This window comes from Perissodus microlepis, chromosome 22 (assembly GCF_051167445.1).
Source record: "Perissodus microlepis isolate ML-2025 ecotype Zambia chromosome 22, ASM5116744v1, whole genome shotgun sequence".
NCBI classification, from domain to species: Eukaryota; Metazoa; Chordata; class Actinopteri; order Cichliformes; family Cichlidae; genus Perissodus; species Perissodus microlepis.
In genome coordinates this window covers 17596952-17616760 of record NC_140481.1, presented here as the reverse complement: position 1 = coordinate 17616760, position 19809 = coordinate 17596952, and the positions used below count along the sequence as shown (strand labels likewise).

The 19809-nt window shown below is 40.2% G+C and overlaps 2 protein-coding genes across 2 annotated transcripts; both read left to right on the top strand.

The window, feature by feature from the left end:
• The first annotated feature begins 57 nt into the window (after window positions 1–57).
• Window positions 58–8250, top strand: LOC146362892 (tyrosyl-DNA phosphodiesterase 2-like). Its single transcript, XM_084918521.1, has 8 exons — window positions 58–727; window positions 1190–1272; window positions 1361–1558; window positions 1691–1782; window positions 2997–3010; window positions 4428–4485; window positions 6877–7094; window positions 7181–8250. The coding sequence occupies exons 2-8, from the start codon at window positions 1220–1222 to the stop codon at window positions 7460–7462; spliced, it is 915 nt and encodes a 304-aa protein (XP_084774647.1). The 5' UTR covers window positions 58–727; window positions 1190–1219; the 3' UTR covers window positions 7463–8250.
• A 77-nt stretch (window positions 8251–8327) lies between these two features.
• Window positions 8328–14035, top strand: LOC146362891 (tyrosyl-DNA phosphodiesterase 2-like). Its single transcript, XM_084918515.1, has 7 exons — window positions 8328–8553; window positions 11655–11737; window positions 11827–12036; window positions 12149–12240; window positions 13077–13195; window positions 13286–13456; window positions 13543–14035. Exons 2-7 carry the CDS (start codon window positions 11685–11687, stop codon window positions 13822–13824), a joined length of 927 nt encoding a protein of 308 aa, XP_084774641.1. The 5' UTR covers window positions 8328–8553; window positions 11655–11684; the 3' UTR covers window positions 13825–14035.
• The last annotated feature ends 5774 nt before the right edge of the window (window positions 14036–19809 follow it).

Sequence of the window (19809 nt, the reverse complement as noted above, 5' to 3'; positions counted from 1 at the left end):
CTGTTCAAACACTGACAAAGACAAGAAGCAGTGTTATGGGAAGTCGTAATGGTGAGTCCAGGTTTTAACCACTACACACACAGTTATGCCTGAAACTGTTGATCCGCTGTTTTAACAGCTACATGTAATATAGGGCAAGTAGCGGGGTGCACATTAGACGTGGTAAAAAGTAATTTTGTGTTTATGTGTAAAGTCTTTACTTACATTTGTTTTCATGAGCAGGATTTACAAAGAGGTCATACATTTATTTTTTATTTTTTTTTTAAAGCACGTTATGTGCGAATCTTCATGACCTCGGTATTGTACCTACGTTATTACCAATCCAGCGCTTTTTGGCCGCTTAATAATGTTGTTTTTGGTCAAGATGATATCATTCACGAGGGATACATTTGACATATAATTCACAAATTATAGACCAACAAGTCATTTACAGCAGTTTAAATGCCGGTGTTTTAGGTTAACTGGTTATATTTGTTGAAATTCCTCTCTGCGTGTTCCAGATGTTGCATCCGTAGATTTGTCATTTTCACTGAATGGTTGTCTCTGTCGGCCAGTGTGCTGTTTAGTCAGGCGGTTTTCTCCTAACTGAACTGTGAGTATCACTAATTTACGTGGGTGTTTCCTGAATCAGCTGACGGAGCAAACAGGACGTATCCAGGTAAACTCGAAACTGTCGAGCTGATCTGTGCCATAGTGGAGAAACTGTCGACTTGTGATTTACACAGAGGTACGATACCACGCTGAAGAGTTTTATTTCTTTTAGTTATTATTGTTATTTAAATCGTTTCAAATATGAAAAGGGTTAAAGAAGAAGAACTAAAGAATTAATGAAACAACATGATTCAAGTGTAGGTTTATTCTGCCTGCCTTAAAATCCACACGTACAGAATAGGAATTAGGCATTAGGGGGTTTGTAAATATGGATAGAGATTGCAAATAGTTTAGTATTTGTTTTTATATAATTTTCTGTATGTTTATTAAAGTTTGGGAAAAAGGTTATGCAAAATTGATAGAATGGGTGGAGCTAGAACATGTCGACATACTTTCAACCACATTTGTGTTGCAACCATACACACAAAGACACAAATAAACATACTGAGAAACTGCCTGGGTGTATTTGCAGCCAAGCTATTTTTTTAAGTTATAATAAATGAATAGAAAGCATAACCTGTTGTGACCTTTCTTTTAGAGATCCATGAGCTAACTTGTTGAAGCAGACATGGAGAGTGACTCTGAAACACACAGTGGTGAAGATACTACTCCAGATGACTGGTAAGTCTGCTGTCTGTTCTCCTACATGAGGTGAAGTTTGTTTATGACTCTTGTATTTTCATTGACTGCTTCTATGAAAAATTTGCAGGATGGAATTGGCTGATGACAGTCCTGCTGCCAGTCACGGTGACAGTCATGGTGACAGTCCAGCCAACAGTCCTGCTGTCACACAGGAACCCTCAGAAAAAGAGGATTTTAAACTGTCCCTGATCACCTGGAATGTGGATGGGCTTGATGTGGAAAACCCTTCAGAGCGTGCCAGAGGCCTGGTTAAATATTTAAACTTGTAAGCACGTGTTACATTTTTCACACTTTAAGGCATCATTTGGGAGAAATTGTTGCTGGAGATGCAACATTTTGCCAAAAGCTGCATATATGTGACAGTTAATATGATTAAAGTAAATCTTTGTAAATGCAGATACAAACCTGATGTGGTGTTCCTGCAGGAGCTCATTGACCCTTATGTCCACTTCTTGAAGAAACGGTTTGCGAGCTACCTGATGATTGAAGGTACAGTATGTCAGATACAGGTAGGAAAAGTCCATGTATGAATCATCAAATGGTGATTAATGGCTGAATGCAGTTGAACTGCTTTGGTTTCACGTAGTGTCACACATGAGGAGAGCTGTTAGGGACTTTAGATGATATTATTAACATCTGTGTTCTTTCTTCACTGTTTTTATAAAACCTGACTGTTGTACCAACACTACCAGATTATTACACAGGCCATGGAATACACTTTGGAGAAGCTCAGCTGTTTGAGCCTGTTTTGGTTTTCCTGGTTTTCTCTCACATCCAGCACATACTGTATGTATTGTTATTATGATGGATTCAAACCTAATGATTTGAAACTGAAGAAGCTAAGTAGACCCTGGGCGTCAAAGCTCGGGCTTCAGGCTTAGGCTCTAAATACTCAGTTTTGTGTATTTTTTTTTTTCTAGAAATAGTAAGTCTAGTAAGTCAGAGGTAAAGCTGCTTAAAGAGAAAGGAGCTATAATTCCTTTTGTGTCCAAATTTCAACCGTCTAGCTCAGGGGTCCCCAATCCCAGTCCGCGAGGGCCGGTGTCCTGCAGGTTTTAGATCTCACTCTGGGTCAACACGCCTGAATCACATGATTAGTTCATTACCAGGCCTCTGGAGAACTTCAAGACATGTTGAGAAGGTAATTTATCCATTTAAATCAGCTGTGATGAATCAAGGACACATCTAAAACCTGCAGGGACACCGGCCCTTGTGGACTGGGATTGAGGACCCCTGAGCTAGACGGTTGATTTGAGTTGTTTGGTATTCCTTTCTTGCTGAGAGAAGTTCAGGAGACAATTTAGCAGTTCACACTATTTTATTATTAGGCAGTTAAAGATTTGGTTTGCACAGCTGTGGACTTCTCAGTGTCAGGCAGTCTGCACACAGAGTACAATTCATAATTCATTTGCATTTCTATTGTTATCATGCTGTCCTGTCAACTTGGTGGGTTTAGGTTTGACATGTAAACTAGATGACTGCCATTATTTCAGGGAAAGGGGATTTATCTTCCATCTTGCAGATGATTAAATGAGTGCAATGACTCCAACAGACTGTTGATTTTCCTGTTTCTGACAAACATGTGAAATTTGTACCATGACACACACACACATCTGATTACATGGAAACAAACGCACTGCATGTAACTGTCACGGCGAGTGAGATGAGCCGTGTGGAAATAATAAAGGAGGATCCAATCGCAGGCAGTAGAGAAGGTGTGAAGGTGGTTTATTGAACACAAAAAATAAGAATGGGCAAACGGAGAACTAAACTACTGAGCCTGAACAAGAACACGAACATGAACATGAACATGAAGGAAGCTGGTATATGACGGTGACAGCAGGGAGAACACACGAAAGGAACATGGTAGATACACAGACGGACCAGCAATTACAAAGACAGAAGACACGACTTAAATACACACAGAGAAACACAGGGAGATTACACACAGGTGGGGGACACAGCTGGGAGTAATTAACGAGACGAGACAAGAGGTAAAACTGAACACACCCACGTGAGACGCAGACATTCACAATAAAACAGGAACAAGAAACCATCACACAAAGACGCAGACTCGACACTGAGAGACAGACAGAAAATGACACATGGAACTAGACCTATACTAAGCAGACACGACCGAAGAACAAATCCTTAAACAAGAACAAACAGACACAAATAATTCTAATAACAATAATAATAATAGCACCCGAAAACACAACAATCACTCAAAAATAAACCAAAACATCAGAACTCAAACTACTGGGTCGAACCGACCCAGAACCGTGACAGTAACAGCACATGGGTCAAACTGATGAGCAGTTTGAGGAAAAAATAGTACAGAGGTACAGGAAACTGAGAGGAAACTGAGTGTGTATTTAACAAAAGATAAGTATGTAATTCTCACTGACAAAACTGTTTTCATAGAATACATGACAGAATAAAGTCACAATTGTTTCTACTTCACTGAGGGACTAGGCAGGGTTGCTGTTTGTCCCCTGTGCTCTTTGCTTTAGCTATGTAAAGCACTTTGAATCACCTTGTTGTTGAATTGTGCTATATAAATAAACTTGCCTTGCCTATGGAGCCTCTGGCCATTACAGTTAGGAACAACTCTGACATTGTAGGCATATCCAGTGGTCCTGTCGAGTCCATCATCACTTTACTTGCAGATGATGTGGCCCTGACACTGTCAGATGCCAGGCTCTCTTTGCCTGGCCTGCTTCGCCTCATCAATAAATTTGGGCAACTTTCTGGCTACTATTTAAATTGAACTTTCAGGACCTGGTTGATAGTATTAAAGCTAAGATAGATAATTGGACACTTCTCCCACTTTCTTTGATTAGATGTATCAATATAATTAAAATAGTTGTACTTCCTAAATGTATTCATCTCTTCCAAAACATTCCCATCTTTCTTACATCACTTTTTTTTCAAACTATTGACTCTATCATTATGTCTTTCTTCTGAGCAAATAAATCCCATAGAGTTGTGAAGGCACACTTGCAGAAACCCACCTCTGAGGGCGGATTAGGCCTCCCAGTTTTCAGGCACTATTTATGGGTTTGCAACGCCAGAATGTGGGTTTTCTGGAATAATGCTTTAGCTGTTCCTGCTGTTCAGATGGTCAGAATGAGTTCTTCACACTATTAAAGACCTCTACATCGACATTTGTTTTGCTTCATTTGCTCAGCTGCAATCAAAATGTATGCTTCCCTCTGCTCATTTCTTTCGATACTTACAAAATCAGGTATTTTGTTAAACACTCTTTCTCCCATCTGGACCAGCCCCCTGCTCATAGTGAGTTCTGTGATAATTTGATTACAAAATCCTGCTTCCAAACACCTAATCAGCCAGTTTACTAGACTTTTTACACTTACAGCACCTACATACCACATCAGGGATGCTTGGGTTTAGGACATGGAAGAAGAGATATCAGACGCTTTATGGGCCAATGGGTTGAAGAGGATTAAAGAATGCTCTGTTAATGCCAGATTACAACTCATACAGTTCAAAGTCCTTCATCGTTTGCATATCTCTAAAACAAAGCTAGGCAGTATTTGTCCATCTATTTCCTCATTGCGTGATAAATGCAAAGCAGTGGAAGGAACCCTTGGCCCTTAAAATGTTATAAATGCTGTCATGTATTCTATGAAAACAGTTTTGTCAGTGAGAATTACATACTTATCTTTTGTTAAATACTCAGTTTCCTCTCAGTTTCCTGTACCTCTGTACTATTTTTTCTCAAACTGCTCATCAGTTCCCTCTGACCCATGTGCTGTTACATGCAGCACGTTTGTTTCCATGTAATCAGATGTGTGTGTGTGTCATGGTACAAATTTCACATGTTTGTCAGAAACAGGAAAATCAACAGTCTGTTGGAGTCATTGCACTCATTTAATCATCTGCAAGATGGAAGATAAATCCCCTTTCCCTGAAATAATGGCAGTCATCTAGTTTACATGTCAAACCTAAACCCACCAAGTTGACAGGACAGCATGATAACAATAGAAATGCAAGTTTAAAAGATTATTTTTAAAGACTATTATAAAAGATCATTTCCTTTATTTAATTAATCTCACGTGTTGTTTAATCATTAGAAAGCATCTTATAATTCTAACATATTATCACTAAATTTGTTGACTGATCACTAATTGGAGGCACCGGTCTATTAAAAAATCAACCTGTTGTCCTGCAAGGTCTTGGTCAGCAGTAAGTGTCATTTGGTAGTAAGTGTCTGTTAAGTTTTCCAATTTTAACAGTAATGAGAGATATGGCATATTTATGAGTATAAGCTGGTCTGCATTACAAGCGTGTGTGTGTGTGTTGTTTGTTAGTAAGCGGGTTAATGCATTTGCTGTTAGGATGTGTGTACCTTTTGTTGTGATGCTCAGGACCCTTTCTTAACCTCCACTCTGAGTCAGTCTGCCTTAGTTTTTCCTGGTTTTCCGTAACCCAATCTTCATGTGTGCCCACACTAAAAACAGCCTTCATTGTTCCTCTATGTTCTCTTCTCCCTCCTTGTTATCTTCTTCCACCTTCTCACGGCCGCTGCCTGCGTCTCCCACATCCTGCAGCACATCATGGTTATAATGCGTACATTATCAGCAGTTCAGTGGGCAGTTCTTCTTCAGCTTTGTCTTATTTTTCAGTTATTCTGTCAGTCCGGGATCTTCTCCTGTGTGAGGAAACCCCTCCCTACCTTACAGTTGTTACCAGGGATGTTTTATTTTCATGCTGATGTCAGCTTTAATTGACACAATGAAGTCAGTTTTTCTTTCTTGTTGACTAGACCACCCTGTTATCATACACCCAAGAACAAGCAGCCTGTCTGCTCTGTGTTGTGCTCTGTAAGTGTTTAGCAATTTGCCTTCAACACTCAACTCTGTCAACTCCTCTTAGTTAACCCTTCACACCGTGAGATCAATGCTTGTATCCTTTTAATGAGGAGTGCATCAACTCTATCGTGATCATACATTGCAATTAATGTTCAAAAAAAACTTTATCAAAATCTTATTTCTAACAAATTCCTCCTTTCACACCATCAGGTGTGAATTCCACTATTGCAGATCCTTTGAAGAATATAGGGAATTTTTGGAAGAATTTTGTAGTCTTCCTCCTTCAGTATTCCATTACTTTATACAATGTACCAATACTACTGGCAGCAAAACAGCCCCAGAGCACGATGATACCACCATGCTTGACAGCTGATACGGTGTTTCTAGGTTTGAAAGTCTCATCTTTACTCCTTCACACATACCTCCTGTCATTGCTCAACCTTTTTCTCTCACCTGACCATGAAACATTTGACCAGAAACAATTTGACTTGCCCATGTGGAGCAGGGGCTTCTTTCTTGGTCAGCACACTCTCAATCGGGTTCACTATGGACAGAGATGCTGGTGTTCCAGCAGTTTCCAGTTCATGCAGGTTTGAACTCCTAAACATTCTAACTAATTTCCTCTCCTACAATTTTGATTGTGACACATTCGAATAACTTGAACGGATGAGATAGAAATGGCTCTAACTCATGTAAATGTGCAATTCCCTTTCAAAATCATCTCTGATATTTTCTTTGTGTGCATAAGTTCTGCTGAACGTGATGCTCAGAAACATTTTTTTTTGCAAAAATCAGGTGATCGTCGATGGCCAGAAGCTGTGCCTGATGACATCCCACTTTGAGAGCTGTAAGGCCAATGCTAAAGAGCGTATGAATCAGCTGCATGTGGTGAAGTGGAGGTTTAAACATGCACCTGATGATGTCACCGTTGTGTTTGGGGGAGACACAAACCTGAGGGATGGGGAGGTCAGACGCTGCTCCTTCCACTCAGATACAGCCAGTAAACTTGTAACAAGAAATCACAGTAACTCTTTTCTCTGGACCCGTCTTAGGTACCCAAGGTGGGCCTGCCTGCAACTGTCTGTGATGTGTGGGAGCGACTGGGCAAACAGGAGCACTGCCGCTACACGTGGGACACCTTTGCCAACAACAACAAGAAAGCTTCCTACCATGTTCGCTTCCGCTTTGATAGAATCTACCTCCGCCCGGCCATCAGACGTGGAGTCCCACGTCTGGCCCCTGATCACATGGCCTTGGTGGGGCTGGAGAAGCTGGACTGTGGACGCTACACTAGTGATCACTGGGGAATCTACTGCACCTTCTCAGCTGAATAGAACTACACAAAACAACCAAAAACAAGACAGTTAAGCATTTTATTTTAGATCAGCTGCTCTTTAAATGACAGTAACGCTATGCAGGAAGATGTTCCTCACTTTATTTTAATCAGTTTTATCCTCTAATGTGTGTCTGCTTAAGTGTTTTATGTGGTTAAAATGACAAATTAAAATATGAAAAGCACCAATAAATTTTATTGATATGTCCTTACATTGATGGATGAAAAGTCCATTAACAGAAGTCTGACAGCTCTTCAGCTTTTAACCTTGTTACATGATCTTCCTCAGTGGATGGAGTTGGGACTGAAAAACACCACACACAGCATGAGAAACCCTACTGTGATGTTACTCTGTGTGTAATACACACATCAGGCCACTAGACAGCAGTACACAGTTGAATAGCAACTGTTCAAACACTGACTTACAGGACTGAAAGTAGTGTTATGGGAAGTCTTAATGGTGAGTCCAACTTTTAACAGCAGCACACGTATGCCTGAAGCTGTTGATCCACGGTTTTAACAGCTACATGCAGTAGCATCCATCCACTCTCTTCTGTTTATCCAATTCAGGGACTGGAGCCTGTCCCTGCTGTTATAGGTCAAGAGGCAGGGTACACCTTAGACGTGGTAAAAAGTGATTTTGCCACATGTGTTTTTGTTTTGTGTGACATTAAAAGAAATAAAATTTGGCATATTTTATTAAGGACCGAAAGCCCCCACCCCCGGTTAATATTTCTATTTGTTGTAATAAAGTTTGTAATTAATAAATGTAGTTATTTCAAACCCAAATCCGTTTGGAAAAAGTCAGCTTTGTTTGCTTTTCTCTGTTAATTATTCTTTATCTGTATGTACACTGATTAAAGTTTGGGTAAAAAAACGTTATACAACCTTTATAGAATGGGTGGAGCCAGAACTTCGACCTTAATTTGATTATCACGAGTTTAAGTGGGCGTGTTTCCTAAATCAGCAGTAGTCGTTAATCAGCTGACGGGTGAACAGGCTGTGTGAAGGTAAATTTGGGAATCTGCCGAGTTGGTCTGTGGCGTACTGGAGACAGTGTCATCTCGTGGTTTATTTTACAGAAACACAGAGGTACGATACCAGCCTGAATACTTTCGTTTTTTTTTAAAATTATTATTATTATTTAAATAATGTCAATATGAAGAGGTTACACACATATTACAGACTGAAAGTCATTTTGATCAGTAAGACTGGAACAGAGCTTAAAAAAAATTAAAAAGTTCCATCAATTGATGCCAGGAAGAGAAGTCAAAAAACGTGTTTGAATTAACAAACTTATAAACAGAACTCTGTCATTCAGGCACAGAGAAACTAATGAGTTATAATCAAGCAGGCTATTCATGTTTAAAGTTTCATAAGACAGTTTTTAGTTTTTTATTCTTTCAGCTGTAGTTCGGAGGGTATTTAATGGCCTGAGAGCACGTACAGAATGGGGATTAGGCATTAAGGGGTTTGTAAATATAGATGGAGATTCCAAATAGTTTAGTAAAGTGTTTTACACATGTATACAATTATTTATGTATTTATTTTTGTGCGAACACACTTTGAATTGTCTTACGGTGTATTCCTAATAGTATCTAAGCACATGTGGTCTTAGTGTGGTGCTGGTGTTGTTGGGGCTGAGTTGTGTTGGAATCTGTCTGTGGAGGGTGATGGCCGGAAGTGTTTGTCTTCTGGTCTGGTGGAAAAATAAATGTGCTTCACTTTCAAATGCCTCCTACCTGGGCCCGTCCACCAAGTTCACACCCAGGAACCACCAAAGCTCAAGCTGCCATCAACTACAACCTGTGGGAACGCCAGCGTCACCGTCTCACTGCTCCAAAATCAACGTCTTCAAGCTCGGCTGAAGTTTGTAGCTGCCCACATAGACAAGCCAAATCTTTACAATTTCAATTAAATTCTGTTTTATTTATACAGTAGAAAATCACAACAACAATCACCTTAAGGTGCTTTATATTGTAAGGTAGACCTTACTATAATACATTCAGACAAAAACCTAACAATCATATGACCACCTATGAGCAAGCACTTTGGCAACTCCCTTTTAACAGGAAGAAACATCCAGCAGAAGCAGGCTCAGGGAGGGGCAGCCATTTGCCGTGACCGGTTGGGGTGAGGGGAGGAAGACAGGACAAAAGACATGCTGTGGAAGAGAGACAGAGATTAATAACAAGTACGATTCAAAACAGAGAGGTCTATTAACATATAGCGAGTGAGAAAGGTGACTAAAGAAGAAATACTCATTGCATCATGCGAATTCCCCAGCAGCCTACACCTGTTGCAGCATAACTAAGGGATGATTAATAGTCACCTGATCCAACCCTAACTATGTGCTTTAGCAATCTGGAGGAAGGTTTTATAGTCAAATGAGTCAAAGACTGAGCTTGTTGGACACAATGACAAGAGGCGTATTTGGAGGAGTACAGGTGAGGCTTTCACCTGCTGTCAAGCATAATGGGCGTAGCACCATGCTCTGCTGTGTTTTGTTGCCAGTGCATAAAGTGGATGGCATAATAAAGGAGGACTACCTCCAAATTCTTCACCTTCATGTCAAATCAACAGCTAGAGGGTTGAAACTTTGACACAGCTGGGTGTTCCAACAGGACAATGACCGCAAACGCATCAAAACTGGTTTTGAATGCATAAAGCAGTCTAACATGGAGCAACTGGACTGGCCTCCCCAAAGCCCCGACCTTAAACCTATTAAAAACTTTTGGTCTATACTTAAAAGCTGAATCTGAGCCACAAAACCAACCAATTTAAATTAACTTTGTTTCCAAGAAGTGTGGTCAAATATCCAGGCAGATTTATGTCAGAAGCTGATCTCTACCAAAAGAGTCTGGCCGAGACTCGCCATCACCACTGTGTGAATGTGTGTGTGAATGGGTGAATGACTGAATGTAGTGTAAAGCGCTTTGGGGTCCTTAGGGACTAAGTAAAGCGCTATACAAATACATGCCACTTACCATTTACCATTTAACCAAATATTATATGGGTTATATGTCATCATTGAAGACGCTGATTTCTGTAATAAATGTTTTCAATTTAAAATATGTTATTAAAAGAATATTTTCTAAGTCAGGTTAAAAAGGAATATCATTCTTTGACTTTAAATAGAACAGATGATAGCGAAATAGGATGTGGATTATTTACTTTTTGGTTGAGAGTCAGTCCACTCGTGACATGGTGAACGGCCTGCAGGCCAGGAAAATCAACCTGCTCTTACTGACATTAGAGGAAATAATATTTGACCATTTTTATTAAGGACAGAAGGGTTTTGTCACTTTTGTAGTAAGAACAGGACCCAACGCAGGACTTTTCCAAAAAGTGACAGTGAATTTATTTAAAGTGAAATAAGGTAAACAACAACGTGACAATCCCCACACCGTGGTTCCCATGGCGATTTCTCTAAAATCCCACATCCGCTTGTGTCCTTGGCGTGAATCGTGAAAATCCAAATCCCAAACTGTACAGTGGCCCCGCTCCCGTGAATCACTCCGTTCCCAAATCCTGGCAAGACAAGACACACACAAAGTCTTCACTATGAGGCCGGGGATGATAATCAGCTGATAAGCAGACACATGGGCGGGGCGACCAGCGAGGGGTGCCAGCTCAAGATAAACCCAAGAAATACTGACAAGCCCAAAAAACACATGAACCCTGGGTCTGGCCATGACAGGTTTTCGTCCCTCCTTTGGTTAATATTTTTATATGTTTTAATGCATATATGTAGTTATTTTAAAGCCCAATCTGTTTGGAAAAATTCAGCTCTCATAACTTTGATTTAATTACACACTTTTGAAATCTGTGGTGGTGTTGTATCAAACCTTTTATTTCTTAGTTTTTGCTTTTTTTCTTGCATTTATATAGTGTGATACTTACTGAACCTCTGTTGTTGCTTTGTTTGCTTTCTGTTCATTGGCCTTTCTCTCTATGTATGTTTATTAAAGTTTGGGGAAGAAATTATGCAACCCAGAATGGGTTGGGATAGATAGAATGGGTGGAGCTAAAACATGTCAACATACTTTGAACCATATTTGTTTGCAACCAAGGACACAAAAAGTCAAATAAACATACTGAGAAACTGCCTGGGTGCATTTCCAGCAAAGCCATGTTTGTAAAGTTATAGTAAATTATTAGAAAGCATAACCTTCCTGGGACTTTTCCTTCAGAGATCCTTGAGCTAACTTGTTGAAGCAGACATGGAGAGTGACTCTGAAACACACAGTGGTGAAGATGCTACTCCAGATGACTGGTAAGTCTGCTGTCTGTTCTCCTACATATGGTAAAGTTCACCTATGATTCTTTGTGTTTGAGCTGACTGACTGTGTGAAAAATTTGCAGGATGGAATTGGCTGATGACAGTCCTGATGGAAGTCCTGCTTACATTCCGGCCGACACTCCAGGTGCCAGTCCAGCCAACAGTCCTGCTGCCACACAGAAACCCTCAGAAAAAGAGGATTTTAAACTGTCCCTGATCACCTGGAACGTGGAAGGGATTAATGGGGAAAAACGTCCAGAGCGTGCCAGAGGCCTGGTTAAATATTTAAACTTGTAAGCACATGCTACACTTTTCACACTTTTAGGCATCATTTAGGGGAAATGTTGCTAAAGGCTGCATATATGTGAGAGTTAATATTATAAAAGATAACCTTTGTAAATGCAGATACAAACCTGATGTGGTGTTCCTGCAGGAGCTCATTCCCCCTTATGTCCACTTCTTGAAGAAACGGTTTGCGAGCTACCTGATGATTGAAGGTACAGTATGTCAGATACAGGTAGGAAAAGTCCATGTATGAATCATCAAATGGTGATTAATGGCTGAATGCAGTTGAACTGCTTTGGTTTCACGTAGTGTCACACATGAGGAGAGCTGTTAGGGACTTTAGATGATATTATTAACATCTGTGTTCTTCCTTCACTGTTTTTATAAAACCTGACTGTTGTACCAACACTACCAGATTATTACACAGGCCATGGAATACACTTTGGAGAAGCTCAGCTGTTTGAGCCTGTTTTGGTTTTCCTGGTTTTCTCTCACATCCAGCACATACTGTATGTAATTCAATTCAATTTCATTTATATGGCTCCGAATCTCAACAACAGTCGCCTCAAGGTGCTTTATATTGTAAGGTAGTTTCTTGGTTTCTCTCACATCCAACATACTGTATGTATTGTTACTATGATTCTCCATTTTCAAATAATAAGTTTGAAATTGGAGAAGCTAGGTAAATCCTGGGTGTCAACGCTCAGGCTATAAACACTTGAATTTCGTGTCTTTTGTCTAGAAGTAGTAACTCTAGTAAGTCAGACGTAAGGCTGCTTGAAGGGGGAGGAGCCATAACAGCTTGTTTCAGACAGTTTTGAGTAATGAATCATTCAAAGCTGTCCTAGTAGAGATATAAAACAAACAGGAGCTGGAGATGAGTGGAATAAATCCCACTATAAGCCCACTATCATAGCAGTATTCACTGTGATATTGTGTGCTTTCAGTTATTATGTGCAATTTAGCCCATGATCACCTGACAAAGGATTTCCTTTGAAGGTCTTTGCCTTTAAAAGTCTCCCTCTTCCTCCTGACTTATGTTGACCAGGTGCTGAGGAAGGTTACTTCACAGGGATGTTGCTGAAAAAGTCACGAGTCACATTTGTGGAGAGTGAGATAGTACCTTATCGCACAACTCAGATGATGAGGAACCTGCTTGTTGCTCAGGTGTGTGCAAAATCATCTCTGATATTTTCTTTACATGCATAAGCTCAGCTGAACGTGACGCTCAGGAACATTTTCCTTTGCAAAAATCAGGTGATCGTCGACGGCCAGAAGCTGTGCCTGATGACATCCCACTTTGAGAGCTTTAAGGCATGTTCTAAAGAGCGTATGAATCAGCTGCATGTGGTGAAGTGGAGGTTTAAACGTGCACCTGATGATGTCACCGTTGTGTTTGGGGGAGACACAAACCTGAGGGACGCGGAGGTCAGACGCTGCTCCTTCCACTCAGATACAGCCAGTAAACTTGTACCAAGTAATCACAGTAACTTTTTTCTCTGGACCCGTCTTAGGTACCCAAGGTGGGCCTGCCTGCAACTGTCTGTGATGTATGGGAGCGACTCGGCAAGCAGGAGCACTGCCGCTACACGTGGGACACCACTACTAACACCAATCAGAATATTTCTACACCTGTTCGCTTCCGCTTTGACAGAATCTACCTCCGCCCGGCTATCAAACGTGGAGTCCCTCGTCTGGCCCCTGATCACATGGCCTTGGTGGGGCTGGAGAAGCTGGACTGTGGACGCTACACTAGTGATCACTGGGGAATCTACTGTACCTTCACAGCTGAATAGAACTACACAAAACAACCAAAAACAAGACAGTTAAGCATTTTATTTTAGATCAGCTGCTCTTTAAATCACTGTAACTCTATGCAGGAAGATATTCTTATTGCCTGTAAATGATTTATCTTAATTTAATCAGTTCAATTTAATTTCTTCCTCTAATGTGTGTCTGCTTAAGTGTTTTATGTGGTTAAAATGGCCAATTAAAATATGAAAACCACCAATAAATTATGTCTGCTTTGTTTTGATATAAATTTGCATTGACCGATAACAAGATCCATTAGCAGAAGTCTCTTCAGCTTTTAACGTTGTTACATGATCTTCCTCAGTGGATGGAGTTTAGACTGAAAAACACCACACACAGCATGAGAAACCCTACTGTAATGTCACTCTGTATGTAACACAAGCATCAGGCCACTAGAGAGCAGTACACAGTTGAATAGCAACTGTTCAAGCAGTGAGTTTTTTTTATACACTTACGACTGAAGCTCTTGATTAGCAAGACTAGGAAAACGGCCCATGTTTTAGAGGAAGGTGAACTGCTCACATCAGAAAACATCAGACAATCTGCAGTTAACTTAATCTTCCAGATCATTTTCAGGAAGAGCAGACACAGATATAAAAATGGGTTGACCTGATCTGTTCATGTGAGGAGTTGTCATGAAATGCAGGACGATAGGACAGACAGACTTGACAAAGCAATAAAACAAAACAAAACATATATTGCCTTTATTGTTGCTAATGCAAATCCAGAATATAAAATACCAATGTCCACAAACACAAAGAAGAAATCAGGAGGGAAGGCTCTAGGGTTTAAACACAGCCAAACTGAGGTTACATACACAGACAGAAGGCAAGTGGAAACATCAGGGTAACAAGACATAAAGACTATACCAAAAGCCATCAAAGCACAAAAGATCAGTGACCACCAGAAAAAAACACAGGAGTTAGTGTAACAGGGACTCACAGAGACAAAGATTTGACAAAGAGAAGGTACAAGGGATGAAATGTGTGTCATTAAAAACACACTGAAAAAACATTAAAACTGATGCGGCAAATCATATCAAATTAAACATTTGTGTCACTGCCAAAACTTTTAGCTGTGACTGTGTAAGAAATGTGTTTGTGTGCATTCATTCATACATGTTTTTGTCAGTGTGGCCTTGCGCACAGGAATTTGCAAATTTTCTAAATTTACTGAAGTCTCCTTTAATGGTGTAATCCCAGTATGAGGATGAGATCGTGATATTTAATTCAATGCGTAAGCTGACTTTTTTACATCCATCTGTAAGACATTTTAACACAGTATGTGTACTTGTTTTTTCAGTGTTTTTTCACTCACTTTGCTTTAGCACGTTTAAACCTGCCTCTGCATCCTTGCAAGTTTGTGTGGTCGTTGATTGATCTTGCTCAGTGCCACGATAAAATTGTACCAACGTTTTTTTAATAATTAAATAAATAATTAAATAATAATTAAACATGACATATTGCTGTCTATTGGTAATTCTTATCAATAACCCACCATAACATAGCAACAGTAGGCAAAAAACCAAAGATGAACAAATTAAATAAGAATTAGTAAAAAAAAAACCAAAAAAAACCTATAGCATTTATAATTAAAATTGTAATAACATCTGCTTGTTTTTACCTTTTTTCTGTATAAAATAATGTTAAATATCTGATTTGAAAAAGGTGTCTTAAGATGTTATCCTATCTAATGAGTTCCTCCCTCGAGCCAGACGTAATCTGTCTCCTCGCACAGCCTGTCTGGACGCACCCCCCTCACTTCTCCCTGTAATACAGCCTCTGAGTGCATTTCTCATGTTTGTTTGGTGAGCAGTGAGCACAGTTTTTATATCACTGCCACACACAGTGAGGAAAAGCTGACCTCAGGAGAGGACACAGATGTGACTTTTCCCTGGGAGCAGCCATCATCAGAAAAGGCCTCCCACCCTCATTTGTCCCCTGGTCCCTGATTAACAAGGACACATGGACCAGATACGTCCAGCTCTGCTGAGTTCATCTGAAGCCTGAAACACAAACACCTCAAGACTAAACATCTTCTTCTATTGAAGCATTATGCAGATTATATTGGTTTTGGGGTTTCATGTAATCCAAATCTCCTTATCCAACTATTTTTTGTGCAAGCTTTTGGGAATTGGTTTGAAACCTAAAATGATGAAAATGTTTCATATTGCTGACCACTTTAATTCCCAAGTAACACTTCATTAGGAACACCTTGCTAGTTCTGGGTTGCACGCCCTTTCCCTTTCACAACTGCTTTAATTCTTCATGGCACACAGTCCATATTGACATGATGGCATGATACAGTTGCCACAGATGGTGTGAATCTACTGCTCGCCCTCATCGCAAAGGTGCTCTGTTGGATTGGGCTCTAATGACTGTGGAGGCCTTTTGGTTACGGTGAGTACATTGTCAGCATTGTCTACCAGGATGGATCCATACTTGAATGTTGTTCTGCACCAAATTGTGACCCTATTGTCTGAATGTTGCAGTACAGCTCAAGACTCATCGATCAGGTGAATATTTCCAGTTGTTAATCGTCCAGTTTTAGTGAGCATATGTGAATTATAGATTCCGTTTTTTGCTTTTGGCTGACATGACTGCCATCTGGTGTGGTCTTCTGCTGCAGTAGCTCATCTGCTTCAAGGTTCAATATGTTGTATGTTTAAAGATGCTCTTCTGCATCTGCACCTTAATTGTAACAAGTGGTTATTTGAGTTACTTACTTTACAGTCACCTCTGATCTCTGGCATCAACAAGGCATTTTCAGCCTTCTTTCAGCTGCTCACTGGATATTTACTCCTTTTTAGGCCATTCTCTGTGAAACCTATTGTTACACACAGCACTTTGGTCTGTGGGACTTGCAATACAAGTAATCTTTATGTGTTTCTATTCATAAACTTAGACCTAACATTCATAATAACATAACAACAATAGAAACGTCAATAGAAACAAATCAAACATTATGCTAAAGACGAGTGGGACCATCAGACCTTGTACCAACATACCGTTTAAATGCCACATGATGGCTGTAAGTATGAAGAACACATCCAGCTTTTGCAGCAAAACACATGCTACAATCCAACAAAACTACATTTAACACATAATAACAGCATGCCTCTCCATAATAAAAGAGTGCGGGGGCTGAACTGACTTGTCACCCACTGAAAACATTTGGAGCATTATGAAATGACGAATGTACAACAACTGGTGCATAGTCCTGTTAAACAGCTGAAATCCTATTTTAAAGCAAACATTTGGATTCCAACACTACAGCAACTAGTCCACAAACAGCAACGATCACGTCCAAACATTTTCTGAAACATCTTTGTGGTGGCTGCAGTTACAGTCACAAACAGTGGGATTATCAACTAAACAGCAGTGCTACAATAGAGACTTACACATAACACTATACTATACTTATATTTTTCTTTCTTTAAATATATGGTTTAACTTACAGTGGAATGAAGAATTGGTTTTGGTTTAGAATTAATTTTCTTTACTGTATTCTGAAATAAGTGCACTCATTTTAGTTTACACTGTTATGTGTATGAGTTGATCTTTCTTTGTCTTTTGAGTTATCTCAGTAGCAGCTGCTCCCAGTGTCTTGGTTGATGAGCTAAAAAGGGAGGAAAGGGGCGGAGCAAGTGTGAAGGGGGGGGGGTTGTGTGTTCTACCCCCTTTTGTGTCTTTGTGGGCTGATCAGCCACTATTTAAGTTTCTCCTTGGTCTTGTTTAAGTAGTTCAGGTTTTTTTTGAGTCAGTAGTATTGTTTGTTGACAGCTTTCTGTTACTTTGTTACAGAGTTCTATTACTTTGATCTCTTTTATGGGCCTACGATTGGGGGTTTTGGGGGTTAAAAAAAAACTTTTTTAGGGACTTTAACCTGTGCCTGACATTCCTTCACTGCTTGGTCCATTATAATATTCCTAACATTAAATTCAAATCAAGCATTTGAGGACGATATAAGAGCTTGTTTCTAACATTATTAAAGGATATGATCTTTTTTTTTTTTTTACTCCTGTGAAATGGTTTTTCTATAAAGTATCAAAATTGATTATTAGACCTGTTCTGGACCAGCAGAAGCACTACTGGGTTAAGTTAATATGATCTAAGCAGCTATTAAGTGAACAGTCTACCCAAAGCTAAATGCAGAAAAGAAGAGCACTGTCAGCTTTTCTATTCTGCAACTACAATGTGCACGGTGCATGAGAGTAGTGCGGTGTCACACTTGAGTACAGAGAAGAAGATCAGCATAAGGTCATCTACTGTACAGATGGAGGCAACAGCTGTCAGCGCCAAGAAAGTGGTCACATGATCTATCCCTCTGCCTCGAGGAGGATCCTTCTGCCAGAGGCCTATCATTTCCCTCCTCCACAAATCCATAAACATCCGCACCATAAGTTTCCCTCTGAAAGCCTGCATGGACGAATTCCAAGATCATCTCACTCACTCTTGTATTTCCTTCCTTGTTGTCGAACACCAACAGCCTCTCGGTATTTTTGGAGCTTTCCCTCCAAAGCGCAGGCCTCGTAGAGAACGAGGTCTTTAATTTGAGGATGTCAAATTCAATGTTTTTAGTTTTGTGCAGACGTGTTCGTGCGCTGGCGGAGAGGCTCTGGGATGGGGTTTGTCCTTCGAGGTGGGGTTACATGATGATGGGTCTGACACGGATCTGACCCGAGCCTGGAAAAGACTGCGTGAAGAGCAGCAGACGGACGTGCGCTGCAGCTCCTGATAACAGATGGAGCAATAAAAAGCACGACCTGTCAGATGTGTTGCTGTTTGATTGATAGAGTTTGGCTCAGCTTGTTCTTGCTTTTTATAATTTTGTTGAGCTGGGGATGTGAGCAGATGGCTCTGGGCTGCTTTTCCACTGTATGAAGTTGCATGTGGTTACATGGGCACAGCACTGTTTGCAAGCACAATCTAACTGAAGCACAAACACCCACCTCTCTCTGTGCACATGTGCACATAGAGAGAGGTAGTAGATTGTCACAGGCAAGGCAAGGGCACGTCTAAGTGGTACTCCAATCTATATCACCACCGCCACCACCACATCCATCACGACTTCACTTCAAAATTGCTGTGACAAACTGCCCCAGAAGCCAGTATTATGCCTGGCCGTACAGTTCTGCTTCTGCTGCTGCTGCTGCATATTTGAGCACCGATGGTTTTTTAGGGGATTGCAAGATAAGGGGAAATCTTCTGAGTAAGAACATTTCCAAGACTCTCAAAGGGTTAGGAGATGAAGCTGGGTCGTATTTGGAGAGTCGTGCTCGGATTTAGGATGGAAAAGGCATTTTACTAAGAAAAAAAGTGTGGTAGCTCAACAAAGACGGTGACAAGTTTAAAAATGAATCAGCAGCAGAAGCTTTCTGACACATTTCTGTTAAAACATCTGCCATGTAGTCAAGAGTTTTCCACTCAAACCAGTTCCCTTAAAGTGAAAACAAATAAGGACAGTTATTTACTCAGTGTTACATAACGCATCCTGACCTGTAACTCAGACAAGGACAAGAAGTTTGTGTATTTAAAGTCTCAGTGGTTTAGTGTTACTCTTCTATAAGCGACACAAAAGACAAAAGCAGTGGATGAAATATTCCAGGCTTCAGTCTCTATGGGAGAACTTCAAAAATACCATATCATATATTTCCCATCATGAAACTCTGTGTTGTGTTTTTATTAAACTGCATTTGTAAGTTTGTAAGTTTTTATCACCTGAATGATAGAATAAAATATTTTTTGCCTCTACAACACTAAAATGAGTTTAAAATCAAACAAACAGCATCCAGTCGAAGTGCAGATGTTCAGGGAGTTTAACATAACTACAGAATCAACTATTTAGGAATAAATGCCCTTTTTAAACACAGTCCCCCATTTTCAGAGGCTGAGAAGTAACTGCACCAGCTAACAATGTATGAAAAGCGATGATTGTCTTCAATACTTGGGTGAAAATCCCGTCAGGCA

Coding starts and splice junctions, on each gene's coding strand:
- LOC146362891 (XM_084918515.1), top strand. CDS start 11,685: ATGGAGAGTGACTCTGAAACACACAGTGGTGAAGATGCTACTCCAGAT. Junction 11,738..11,826: donor GATGCTACTCCAGATGACTG/GTAAGTCTGCTG, acceptor AAAAATTTGCAG/GATGGAATTGGCTGATGACA. Junction 13,457..13,542: donor CAAACCTGAGGGACGCGGAG/GTCAGACGCTGC, acceptor GACCCGTCTTAG/GTACCCAAGGTGGGCCTGCC.
- LOC146362892 (XM_084918521.1), top strand. CDS start 1,220: ATGGAGAGTGACTCTGAAACACACAGTGGTGAAGATACTACTCCAGAT. Junction 1,273..1,360: donor GATACTACTCCAGATGACTG/GTAAGTCTGCTG, acceptor AAAAATTTGCAG/GATGGAATTGGCTGATGACA. Junction 4,486..6,876: donor TTTGCTTCATTTGCTCAGCT/GCAATCAAAATG, acceptor TGTGTGCATAAG/TTCTGCTGAACGTGATGCTC.